Source organism: Manis javanica, chromosome 3, assembly GCF_040802235.1.
Source record: "Manis javanica isolate MJ-LG chromosome 3, MJ_LKY, whole genome shotgun sequence".
Lineage (NCBI taxonomy): Eukaryota > Metazoa > Chordata > Mammalia > Pholidota > Manidae > Manis > Manis javanica.
Genome location: NC_133158.1, coordinates 126473162 through 126485406, shown reverse-complemented (window position 1 = coordinate 126485406; position 12245 = coordinate 126473162). Strand labels below are relative to the sequence as shown.

Sequence of the window (12245 nt, the reverse complement as noted above, 5' to 3'; positions counted from 1 at the left end):
ACATCCAGAGATGAACAATTGGACAGTGGTTTAGGAAGGAGAGTGAACTCCCTGTGTTTCCAGCCTACTAATGTGGATTTACAGGAGACACAGGCTTCAGTTGCTCCCCTCTCGGGCTGTCTCATTGGCTTCTAACGAGGGTTTTTCACACTCTGATGTGCCTGAGAATCATCTGGGGATCTGGGAAAATGCAGATTCTCTGATACAGCAGGGCTGGGGTGGGCTCTAGGCTGTGCAGGTCTGACAAACTCCCAGGTGAGTGATGCTGGTCGTCCCTGGATAAGACTGAGTAGCAAGCCCCAGAGAGTACCTATATCAGTGCTTCAGGAAGAGATTTGATATATATGTATATATATATTTATGAGAAAGGGTAAGGAAAATAGATGTCTACTTGGTAGGGGTTATTTTTCCAGAAGTAATGTGTGAAGTTACCCCCGTCCAAGGGGTCTGGACCTTTAGTCAGGGGCTGAGTTTTACTTTCAAATTGCTGAAATATCTCAGGACATTCTCCATAGACACATGGAGTTACAATTACATTGAGGTAACTTTGAATATGTGTTTCCTGAGAAAACTTTTAGATGCTACAGAGGCAAGAAAGTTAAAAGGAACTATTTATTCAGTGGGTCTATTTTATGACTACTCTTTTATTTTATGCAGACTGTTGTGTGAATGAAGGTCAGCTGATTTGTAGATGGCACAATATTACAGTTTAAGAACATTATTTCTTCATAAGTTCTTGTTTTCCAGAGCTAAGTGTAGGTACATTTTAGCATTTATTCTGGCCAAATTCTTCATAATATATCAACGGGTCAAAAGACAAATCTGAAATGACAGGAAGTTTGCCAAGTGTCCCCCAGTTCCTCGGTTTTGCACTTAGCTGCACCTACCTCTGGAGGGCGACAATAGCTGCTTGCTCATTTTCATTCTCTGCCTGGGTTATCCCGAGGAACTGCCAAGCCTACAAAAAAAACAGCTGTTGTAAACATTTCAAGAGGGAGCCGAATTACCCCTGTGCTTATGTTGGTTTGTGTACCTGTGACAGAGGCTTCTATATGAAGCCACTGTCACAGATGTGAGAGTCTTAAAGGGAAGACTCTTGTGACATTGGGTCAACATCTTCTGTTATTATTTACCAACCCTCAGTTTTATTCGCTCTTGTGACCCATGGAAACCTTTGAGTTTCTGAGCTTTCATGATATTAGGTGTTTTAAGACCAAAAGATAAAGATATAAACTTGCACATTTGTGAGGAAAAGGGATGGGGAAATAACTCGGAAATGTAGCTAAAGAGTTTAAAGTTTACAATAAGGAATTGCAACATGTACAAAGTGAAACTAGATTGTATAAATGATAGTCAAATTGTTTCCAGAAAGGTCAGAGGAAATTTGGGAACTAGGGAAAACCAAAGAAAACCAAACCCCTATGATGTGTTTGTCACTCGAATATAATCACTGTTAAAATTCATAAAACCCTATAAAATGCAATGTAATTTATATATAATATTATAGCCTATACTTACACTTTATATTGCATCATAAGTACTTTTTCATGTTTTTAGAAAATCCTCATCCTTATAATTTTTAATTAAAATTTTGTTGAGTGGAGAGCCCATTGTTTACTCAACCAATTCCCTTATTGCTCTGAGGTGGTTTCCAGTCCTTTGCTGTGGCCAATAATATGAAGCAGAGCTTCAAGAAGATTAACCTTTTTTTTTCTTATCTAGAATGAGAGTTTTTAATATAATAAATTTCTACTTACAAGAGCAATACACATGAACAAAACTTCTCATTATATGCATTGTCCTCAAATCTGCTGGGAGAGGGAGGGTGTATCAGAGTCTTAGACATTTTAAAAGGTTTGGGAAGTGCTTAACTTCCCCCCTTTGAGAATCAATGCTATAGACGTTTTAAAGCAAAACTGTACAAAAACAGAGAGTCCTCTCAAAGAGCTGTAAAAATTATATTGGCTTTTCCCCTCATGGCTTATTATTAGCATACCATATAAATTCATAAAAAATGCTGATTATTCTCCCTAGAATATTTGTGATTCTTTTAAATCTTTCAGATGTACACAGAGCAGACCCTATTTTGATTTCACCTTTCATATATCTTAGAGTGCTTCTTAAGACAAGACTGATGAAACAGTCTTTCTCTGGGGGCTTCTTGCTAGCCTTCCGGCATGGTGTCATTTTTCAGTATCTCCAGATCATCCATTATCGTAGTTTTGGGGTCTCCACAGATTCAGAAGTCCTTGCTTGAAATTTATTAGTTACCAAGTGCCCTAATCTTCTCATTTATAAATCTGGGATAATTATACTTTTTTTTTACCCTTTCAGGGTTGTTGAATCAAATGATATAATATACATGAAAATATCCTGTAAAACACAGCATTTAGAAATGTGAGATGACATTATTATTTTGGGGTGAGTGGCCTATAGTTCCCTATTAATTCAACGACCTTCTCTCACACAATGATATTTTTATCTTTTTAAAGATTCCAGTATTTAGGTTCAGAGCTCCAACTTTCAGTACAATCTCATTTTACTGTCAACATTTTGACTAACAAAACACCAGGGGTTTTAACTAGAGATCAGCTTACTTATTCTTTCTATACAAACTAACCACAACCAATAATAATAATGATGGCTAAGTATTGATGTACCAGGCACTGAACTGAGCATTTTATTTGTATGAACTTATTTAATCCAAACAACACTCAATGAGACAGCTATTGTAATCATGATTCCCATTTTACATATATAAGGAGTGGAAGTTTAGAGAATTTAAATGACTTGTCCTAGATCACAAGCTTATGGCTTATGAGTGGTAGAGCAGGGATTTGAATCCACACAGGGTAGCAGATCCTAAAAGCTTACCCACCATTCTACTTACTCATTTCTCCCCAATATTTTAATTCTCAGCACCATAGATACCCATCTGTAAAATTTTTGCAAATTTCTCTGGGAAGATCTCTTACAATTTCTGAAAATTACTCACAAACTAAAAAAAATAAAACTTTGTACCTGCCACTAATAAGAATCACAGGTCTTCGTAGACTTGTAACCTTAGTGGACTAAACAAGAATGGCAGAAGCCCCTTTGGTGGTCTCCCAGCTGCTGTCTCTAACGACTCCTCACACCTCAGAGAAAGGGGTTTTCTGACCTGCAAATCTGACTGTATCCTTCTGCTCAGCAGGTTCCCTAAGCGGTTCCCTAGGGCTTTCAAGAAGTTCAAACTCTTGCCTACCTCTTCTTGCCTCTTCTTGCCTTTTCTCCTGCCATTCTCTCCTCACCTCCACCTGCTGACATAATGTTCCATGTCCCTCTGCCCACCAGGAATCACTCCCTTTTCACCACTTGGCTCTCCTGCTGTCTTTAATTAATACTCTCTTTCAAAACTCAGCTTTGGATTCACTTGTAGGGGAAGGCTGGGCCGGGAGTCTTGCTCTCTGCTCTCCCAGCACCCTATGCGTACCCTGACTGTGTTTATTACACGGCATTGACTTATTTACCCATCTCTCTAGCTAGACCACAATGTGTCTTTTCAACTGTTTCATTTTTTCCAGCTCATCAATATTTTTAAGCCAGTTCCTAGCATAATTCTTGGGACATGGTACATGCTCAATAAACGCTGAGTAAGTAAATCAAGGAAGGGTCAGATGTGGTGTGGCTCTAGACCTAGACAAAACTATATGGTGCCCCCTGAACACTACTGCTGAGCCTCCAGGTTGACAATTTAAATTTTTCATTTCCTGTCCCCATCTTGCACTATAGACACTGCAGATTTCATTATTTGTGACTTTCAAACACATAACAGACTAAGCCAGGTCAACTCCTTTGGGAACCTTTACTTGATGAAAGGGCAACCCAACAGAGCTCTGGATTGCCCTCTGTCCCTCATCAGCATATGCAGCTCTGTCTGAGCCTGGCAGGATGAAGAGGAAATGACACCTCTGCGTCTCCAGGGTCCTGCAGAATTGCTGCCTCCATGAACAGGATGGTGACTGGCAGGTCCCCTTCCTTCAGCCTTTTTAAGCCTTCTTCAAATGCTCCAGGCCAGTCCTTAAATGGGTTTTCGGTGTGAAAGTAATATCCCTACAAAGCAGAGAAGGGCCAACATAAGATCCATTGAATTCTCTCTTCATTCTTACATTCAGTAGGTACTCTTTGAATTTTAATTTAGTTAATTAATGTATTTTAATTACCTAATTAATTTAAATGTAAATTAGTGCTTTTCCTTATGAATATAGTACACTTTCATTTCATAATTTGAGATAATTTAATTTTTTCATTGAATGTAAAAAGAAACAAAAAGTTCACCATAATGCCACAACTTAAATATGACCAATGCTAATATTTTGGAGTTTATTTTCCTTTTGGCACTTCTTCTATTTTTTTTTTAATCACTTCCCCCCAAAATTTTAAAAATACAGACTTCTCAGTTGTGTTGCTATTCTTTTTCCTAAAATATTAATACTACTCACTGTATATCTGCTTATATACTGTGACCCTTTGAAGGGCTACAAACTATTATAATAACTAAGATTTTTTTCACCTTTTTATATCTTGAAACAGTTTTAGCCCCACTGAGAATGAGTATGTTAAAGTTAGAGATGTTCTTTTATTGCAAAAATTTAAATAATATAGAACATACAAATATCTAGTATTTTTCTGAGTATACAGATTAAATAAACTGTATGTATCCATTTTTATAGCTTAAGCCCCACTTTGTTTTAGTTATTAAAATTATTTATATTATGTTAAAATTTACTTAATCAATCCCCTGTTGATACACATTCAGGTTACTTTCAATTTTTTTTTATCATAAATAAAGCTACAGTGAAAGTCTGCTCAAATCTTAGTCTGCATATGATTATTACTTTAGGAAAGACTTCTAGAGGGATTTTAGACTAAAGCCTATGAACTATTTCAAGGCCCTTGGTATGTATTGATGAATTATTTTTGAGAAAGTTTGTCTCAAGTTAAACTCTCATCAGAAATATCTGAGAGAAATTATTTGTTGCAATCTTAAGAGCGTATTATCATAATACCATTTTAATTTGATAGAAATAAACTAGTCTGTTTATGATGTCACTAAGGTTTTAAAAGAGATCAAATGGAGACCTTCATTCTCCATTGGTGCTGAGATAGACAGACCCCCTCATCAAAGCCATTATAGGCATGACCAGCTTACACAGTGGTGTTATGGATATGGGGTCCCGGGTGTGGGGAACTCAGGGCCCCAGCCATGGGGGATTATAGCCTGAAGTCTGACAATCCACATCAATGTTCTCTCTTCTTACCTAGATTTGATTTCTTTGTGGAAAAGACAGTTATTTTTAATGAGATGGTTCTGGTTTTATAAGATTGACTGGCTTACTGAGGGACAGAGAATATTGGGAGGAAGACATATTTGACTCTGCAGATTACAAATTTCTTAAGATCAGAGACTATTCATCATCCTTTCTCCAGTATCTAATGCAGGGTAAACACTCAATAAATATTTGTTGGATTAAACTAAATATCATGGAAGTTATCCAGAAGCAAATATTTTTGAGACTTCCTCTACCACAAAAAATCCATATATATATATGTGTGTGCATATATATGCACATATTTATATACATTTATACATACACACACATATGTATTTTTTCTCCCTGTGTAAGAAAATTCCACATCTCTTTCTAGCCTTCAAGCCATTTAAATTTATTTCTCAGAAGTGTTCCCCCCTTCTCCCTCCCAAGAGTTTTTAAAAGCATAAATCCTAGGGCGACTGGGACTTCATGGGTAATTGGGCTGGTTGCTCCCTGCACTCACACATTTGCTGGAGCTCCTGTCAGGGGAAGAGCTCTGAGGAATCCCCCTGGGACTTCATCTGGTTGTGAGAAGGGTACCTTTTCCACTGAGTTTCATTGCCAGCTGTGTAACACCCACCTGTGAAATGCAGCCCTAAGCCCCACTTCGCTCCCCTGTCCATTTACATAACTTCTCTTAGTTCATCAGTATGGCTCACGTGATTGACAAAAAGCATTGTCAATCTTTTGGTGGATTGTCCAAAAGGTGGGATTAGCCAGTTCTTGCTCCAACCTGCCCTCCGCATCAGTTCAGTAACCGGCTGGCAGTCAGGATCCAAGCTCCTGTTGGCTGCCGAACTGTCTTAACTCCGATAAAAATAAGGGCATTCCACTCCAGCTCTGTTCCTTCACACTTTGGATGATTATATTGTTTTCATCTACCAGAATTTCTTCTCAGTCACACTGACATTAAATTGTCTATTCAATTCTCAGATTTTTCATAGAATAGTTATTGACTAACTTACAAGAATGTGATCCAAGGAGGTTGAGAAAACTGGTCAGTATATATAAGAACAGAATTGGTCACCTTCTCACTAGCTGAGACTGTAACTTGGTTCTGGGCTTCCTGGTTCTCCGATATCCAGTTCCTCCGGGCCATTTCTTCCCATTCGGCTTGCATCTTATCCCAAAACTCCGTATCTGACTAGGAGACAGGAAGAGCAGAGGGAGAGGGCTTCAAAGACATGCTATTTCACCTGGTGTATTTCTAGAAAGACAGTTTTCCTCATAGATCAAAATGCATTCTGAGGAGGAATAAAATGTTCAAACTGACCACATCCAGTGAGAATTATGGTTAAAGAGTGTCTGGAGGGGGTTCAGTGGTCAAAGTATTGGATTGGATTAATAGTGACTTCCTCCAGCGGGAAAGTAGTTACCATCATTAGGACCAGGATCAAATATACCAAATTCAGATAAAAATCCACTACTTGAACAGTTTCAAGTGTGGGTACGAGGCACACATTTTAGGAAGGACGGCCTTTTCTAGAGTTGCTCTTAGGATATGAGGAATCAGAGCAACAGCTCTGGGCCTGGGTGGGCAGTGATTCAGGGAGGCAGCTGGCTAACAAGGGAAAGTAACATTAGTCAGTCCTCTTCTGTAGCAAGCACTGTGTTAGAACACAGCCCGGACGGTCAGAGGCATATGACTAAAACTGCACAAGGTTTGAACCCCATTCTGGCTTCTAAACCTATGCTCGTCACCTTATGGATACTGTGGCCTTTTGATTCTCAAGTATGAAGGACCCCAACTTTGGGTGTGACGTTGACTGAATCCCATTCCAGGTCTTTTCTATGGCAGGATGATGTTTTGAAAAAATTACTTTGTGGTTTTCTCTTTATAATTTTCTTTTAGGGAAACCAGCCATTTGCTCTCCTTTACTTCAGAGGAGGTGTGTGTTCTTGGACTTTTCCAAGAAGCATAACTTTTCTGCAGTATCTGTCCCTGGTTGGTTTCTACTTTATTAAGCCAGAAGAAAGTACTTTAGGTGTCCTGGGGGGAGAAAAAAGGGGCAAGCATCTTGAAGAGCCTAAGAAAGGAAAGGGAACTTGGCAGGGGCAGGAAAAGAGGAGAGTGGTGTTGATGAACAGGAGGCTGTGCCTGGCTCTCAGGTATTTCCTGGTAAATTGGCCCAACCTCCAAAAGGATGACAGAGGGTGTGACTGAAGGGCTGACCTGAGCTCTGATTCCCACATCACAGGGAAATACAGAGAAACTGGATTGCAAGGTACCACTTGGGGCTTGGTTGGTTGCCAGTAAGCATGACAGACGAGAGGGTGGAGACTGCCCTTGATTTCTGGCGTCACATATGCCTTCCACATTTGGTGCCAAGACTACATTACCCGCCAGTTTGGTAATATACTTTATTTTCTTTAATGAAAACAAAGATATGGTTATTCCTTGAACACCTGAGTTTGGGACTGGGATCCATACGGTTTACCTACAAATCCCGATTTCTGTGTTTTTAAGTCCTATGACTTGTTGATGTAGCATCACGGTTGCCTACCACCTTTCAGGCCTCCCAGGCTCACCCTCTACTCCACCATCATGCCTGGGTGGTGGTGGTTTGGTGGCAGAAACTCTTTTCCAAAGTTTCTCTGAATGATAATTATAAGCTTATTTCTTCTGGACATAAACATTCTGTGAATAAAGGCCAGCCCAGCATGATTAATCCTAGGCTTCTAAGTGGATCACAGGTCTTCTTCTCCCTCTTTATTATGTCCTGAATACTCACTACTACCACAGAAATGGGCTCTATCTCTTTAGCAGAAGCTTCCCCTCAACGAAGGCTCAGGCAGCAGGTGTCCTGACAATCTGTGTCTGAGAGGCTAGAGCACTTGTAGTGACCACCAGAGTAAGGTTAAGGATTAAACTCAAATTTTCTTTTTCAACGAGTATGTCTAGTACATTACCAAATTGTGTCAATAGAATGACCTTAGACATACAAAAGCAATGGTTTGAAAAAAGCCTAGAAGGAATTATGCGGCCGTGGCGGAGTTATCTGTTTTTGAATGAAGAGATCAGGGGTGATGTTTTTCCTGCTTCCTTATACATTTCTGTACTTTTTGAATTTTCTGTGAGTATTCCTTGCTGTTAAGATTTTTAAAAGGTTAAAAACAATAAAAAGAAAAATAAGTTATCTTTCCTCTTTAAAATACTATAAATCTGAATATGTAGATACTATGGAATTCAGAGAAAATTTTTGGAGACTCATTTTCTTGAATAGTTTTTCAAATATGTGGGTTCAGCTTGTCTGTATAGAAACTAAGCGAAATCTATCAAGTGAATTTTATACTGTTTACTAACTTTCCTAAGCCCCCTGGTGGGTGATGTGAAATACCAATGACTTCAAGTACTCTCTAAGGAAGTTATGTTCCCCTACTGAGATTCCTTGGGATCTGAAGCTATTATAAGCTTTCTGAATGAAAGAATGAGGAAAATTTTATCATGTGTGCATCTGAATTACAAAAGGGTACACCACCTTTCCTGCAGTTTCAAATTAGAATAGTATATGCATAAGTAAGACTGCTGTGGAAAACAGCACCTCACTGAGGTGAGGCTGCCAAGCTGTTATTCAATGAGATACACCAGGACTTACTGTTACCATTTAGAGTAAGTTTTACTAGCTAATTAAAGTGCGCAGCATAGTTTCATTTAATTACAGGAGACTACTTTTAGCACAATCAATTTTCATCCAGTCTCAGAATTCAGACTTTATTCACGTAACTGCAATTAACACTGCTTCTTTTTTCTGTTTCTAATCAATTTCAGAGAAACCTGAAACATATTTGAATTTCAAACATGTTGGACATGACTGAGAGGATTTTATACGTTGATGATTTTCTTAGCTCCTCTGGGATTTTAGTAGATTGTTTTTTATACTTTGTAGGTAAGATGTTATCTGCTTACACCAGAAATGAGCTATTATTTGCAATCCATTTTCATTATAAAAAATAGCTTTCTGATTATAAAAAAATAGTAAATATTCATTTAAAAACTTGGAAAATGCAGTATGGTGGTTAAAGACAGCAGATTTATCTTCAGATGGATCTGGGAATAGATTCTGGCTCCATAAGTGACTGTGTGTCTGCTAACTTCTCTTGGTCTTGTTTTCTTGAACTTTAAAATGATGACATAATAGTGATCTTGGTTAGCTGTTATGAAGACTAAATGAGAAAATGTATCCATGGCATAAATTACATGGTAAGTGTTCAATAAGACTAGGTGTACTTATTTGTGTTTTTGTACCACTGATAAAAGCATAAAGAATGAAACAAAATCACCCAAAACCTCAAAGCCCAATTATACATCTAGGAGTATTTTGGTGTTCTTATTTGCTATAAACACATATCCTCTTCTAGATACCTTTCCCTTCATTTAAATATTTCCCTTCTACTTACTTATTTAAAATAAGAGCAAGATTAAGAAGATTATGGCAAAAATGTCTTCCTATATTGTCATTTAGCAATTAAAGTGATATTTATGAAGTTTTTTAAAACATGGAATAAGCCTTGAGTTATAATGTTCCTTTAGAACTAGTACCATCACAGTGGTAGAAAACAACAACAAATGGTGTTCTAGGGAAAAAAAAGACTGTAGAGAAATGTACCAGGAGCACTGCTTTCATGGGATGGGATAATGAGTTACTCACGTTTCCTGTACTCTCAGCACTTCCCAAATTTTCTATTGCTAATGTCTTATTTTGGTGAAAAAGATTTTGATAGAAAGTGCTTTCTTCCTTTTTATTTCAATTCCTCACACTCATATAGTGTTTCCCCAAAGAACCCACCCTCGAGCTATCTCTTGCCTCTCTGCATTCCTTCAATACTGATACTCTGTGTCTGTGGTTTGCAAGAAGATCTTTTGTGCTGAAAGCTGTCATTATCCCTGTGAACTTAAGTCATGGTGAACCATCTGTACATTGTCTTTGTCATTTGTAAAGTGAGAAGACTGGCTTCATTAGACAATACTCAGGTTTCTCTGTCTATGCAGATTGACTCTGAAGATCAGAATAAGCAGCAAGGGAGATCTTAGTCCAGGCTCACGGTCTTTTTTTTTTGGAAGGGTGTCTAATCTGTTTCATCTCCAAAATTTATAGTTATTTATAAAACATTTTCCCAAAAGTATACTTGACATTTTCGATTGTAAAACTAGACAATAAAAATTTCTACAAGAATCATGACAAAAATTAAATATTAATTAAAATACAAGGCATAAGAAACTAAGCAATTTAATTTAGAGCCAGGGAATTTTAAGGGATAGCAGCATGTTATGAGTTCCCATTCACCAGCCTATTTGGTCATCCTTGAGATGAACAACATAAAATAAAATACAAAAAACTAGAGATACTTTCAATTTTAGGGTCAAACATAAATGACACTTAGAAAGATCCTGGGGTTGTGTTGTGAAAGAACTGAAGGGTGTGAGTTTACATGCCAGTTCTGCCTGTGAGAGGCTGACTTTCTTTTTTTTGCCTCTTCAGACATTCACTGATTAATTGTCACTGGATCAAAAGTAAAAACAAACAATTTACTCTGCATATGCAAAAGAAAAGAGAATACCACTCCTTGCATGGCAAGGAATGAAAATTAGTATAAAGTTTAGATAAGGTATTTGCCACAATGAACAATTTTTATTAAAGTGAAGTTATGTGCAGCTCAGTGAGGGTCTTCAGTGCCCTGGGATCCAGTAGCCCAGGCTCTCAAAGAATGGCTGAAATGTCCCCACTCACCACATCTCTTGTAGACTAAGATTAGTTGAAGATTCGATGTGGCTTCCCAAAGAACATATTCAACCTGGGGCTGCAATCATAGATGCTCAGCACCCTGATCAAAGATTGGATAGAATTTTGATTGGTCAGAATTAATTTGAACTCTGAGTGGAGTTTTAGGTGTCCTACAATAGTGAAGGGGATGGGCAAACTGGAGTCTATTCAGGCAAGATGGAATGGGCAAGAGTAACCCTACTTATGAAGCAATTCACCTGGTAAAGCAAGGCTCAGAGCAGTGCTGAGAGCTGAGTGAGATGGCTTAGCTGTGTTTTGCAGACAACACAACTGGATGAATGAATCGCAGTTCCAGGGGGACAGATTTTACCCAATGAAACATGAAGCTGCCTGAAAATGGAATAGGCAGCTTCCTCCTTAAAAGGATGGGTTCTCCAACATGATAAATCCTCAAAGACGGAATGACCAGTATGAAGAGTACTATAAGGACACTTCACAGATCAGTTTGACCCAGGGAGTTCTATGGTCTCATACCACCCTAACTGCCTCTGGTTGCATTGTTACTAATAAATTGATTCATTAAGTCAAACAGGAAGGCTCAAAATTAGTAAGATCTGTATGACATAAGAAATGCATCTGTCATGCATGCCCCTACCTCCCACCCCATTAAAAGCAGGATCCAATTTCTTTCTCTCTACCTGTTACCTCACTGTGTGGCTCCTGGTGTGCCATGTAGTTTCCAGGGCTTGTAGGCAATATCCCTTTCCCCCCTCCAAAGTTTACTCGTGGTTGTTGCTGAGGGCATCTTGCAATCATAATAAGAACCACAAGGGCCAGCCATGGTTATGGACAGGCTGAGAATGGCACAGGACAAAAGTGAGCTAGGAGCAGTGTGACCCAGATCCAAAGGGGGTTTCTTCTCCTTTAACCATATCAACACATGGTGAAAAGTTCTGGGGAAACTCCATACTAGTTTTTAAAAATAAAGTATTCGAAATATTTTCCAAACCCAAACTTTGTGTTTGTGCTTTGCATCATAGGAATATTAAACAAAACAAAACAAAACACCTAGATGTGGCTGCTGCTGTCAAAAAGCTCACTGTTCTGTAATTAAGGACAGCGTGAACACATGATGCAAAAAGAGATGAAGTTATTTGCTCAGAGTCAC

General features: G+C 38.4%; 1 protein-coding gene across 15 annotated transcripts in view; it reads right to left on the bottom strand.

Moving 5' to 3' along the window:
• Positions 1 to 12245, bottom strand: part of PEX5L (peroxisomal biogenesis factor 5 like) — a 207114-nt gene that overhangs the window by 10318 nt on the left and 184551 nt on the right. For all 15 annotated transcript variants that reach the window (XM_073232021.1, XM_073232025.1, XM_073232027.1 and 12 more), the window contains 3 exons: positions 6382 to 6498; positions 3949 to 4092; positions 888 to 958 (listed from right to left, as the gene is read on the bottom strand). In XM_073232021.1, the coding sequence (XP_073088122.1) occupies positions 888 to 958; positions 3949 to 4092; positions 6382 to 6498 (332 nt within the window). The remainder of the gene's footprint in view (positions 1 to 887; positions 959 to 3948; positions 4093 to 6381; positions 6499 to 12245) is intronic.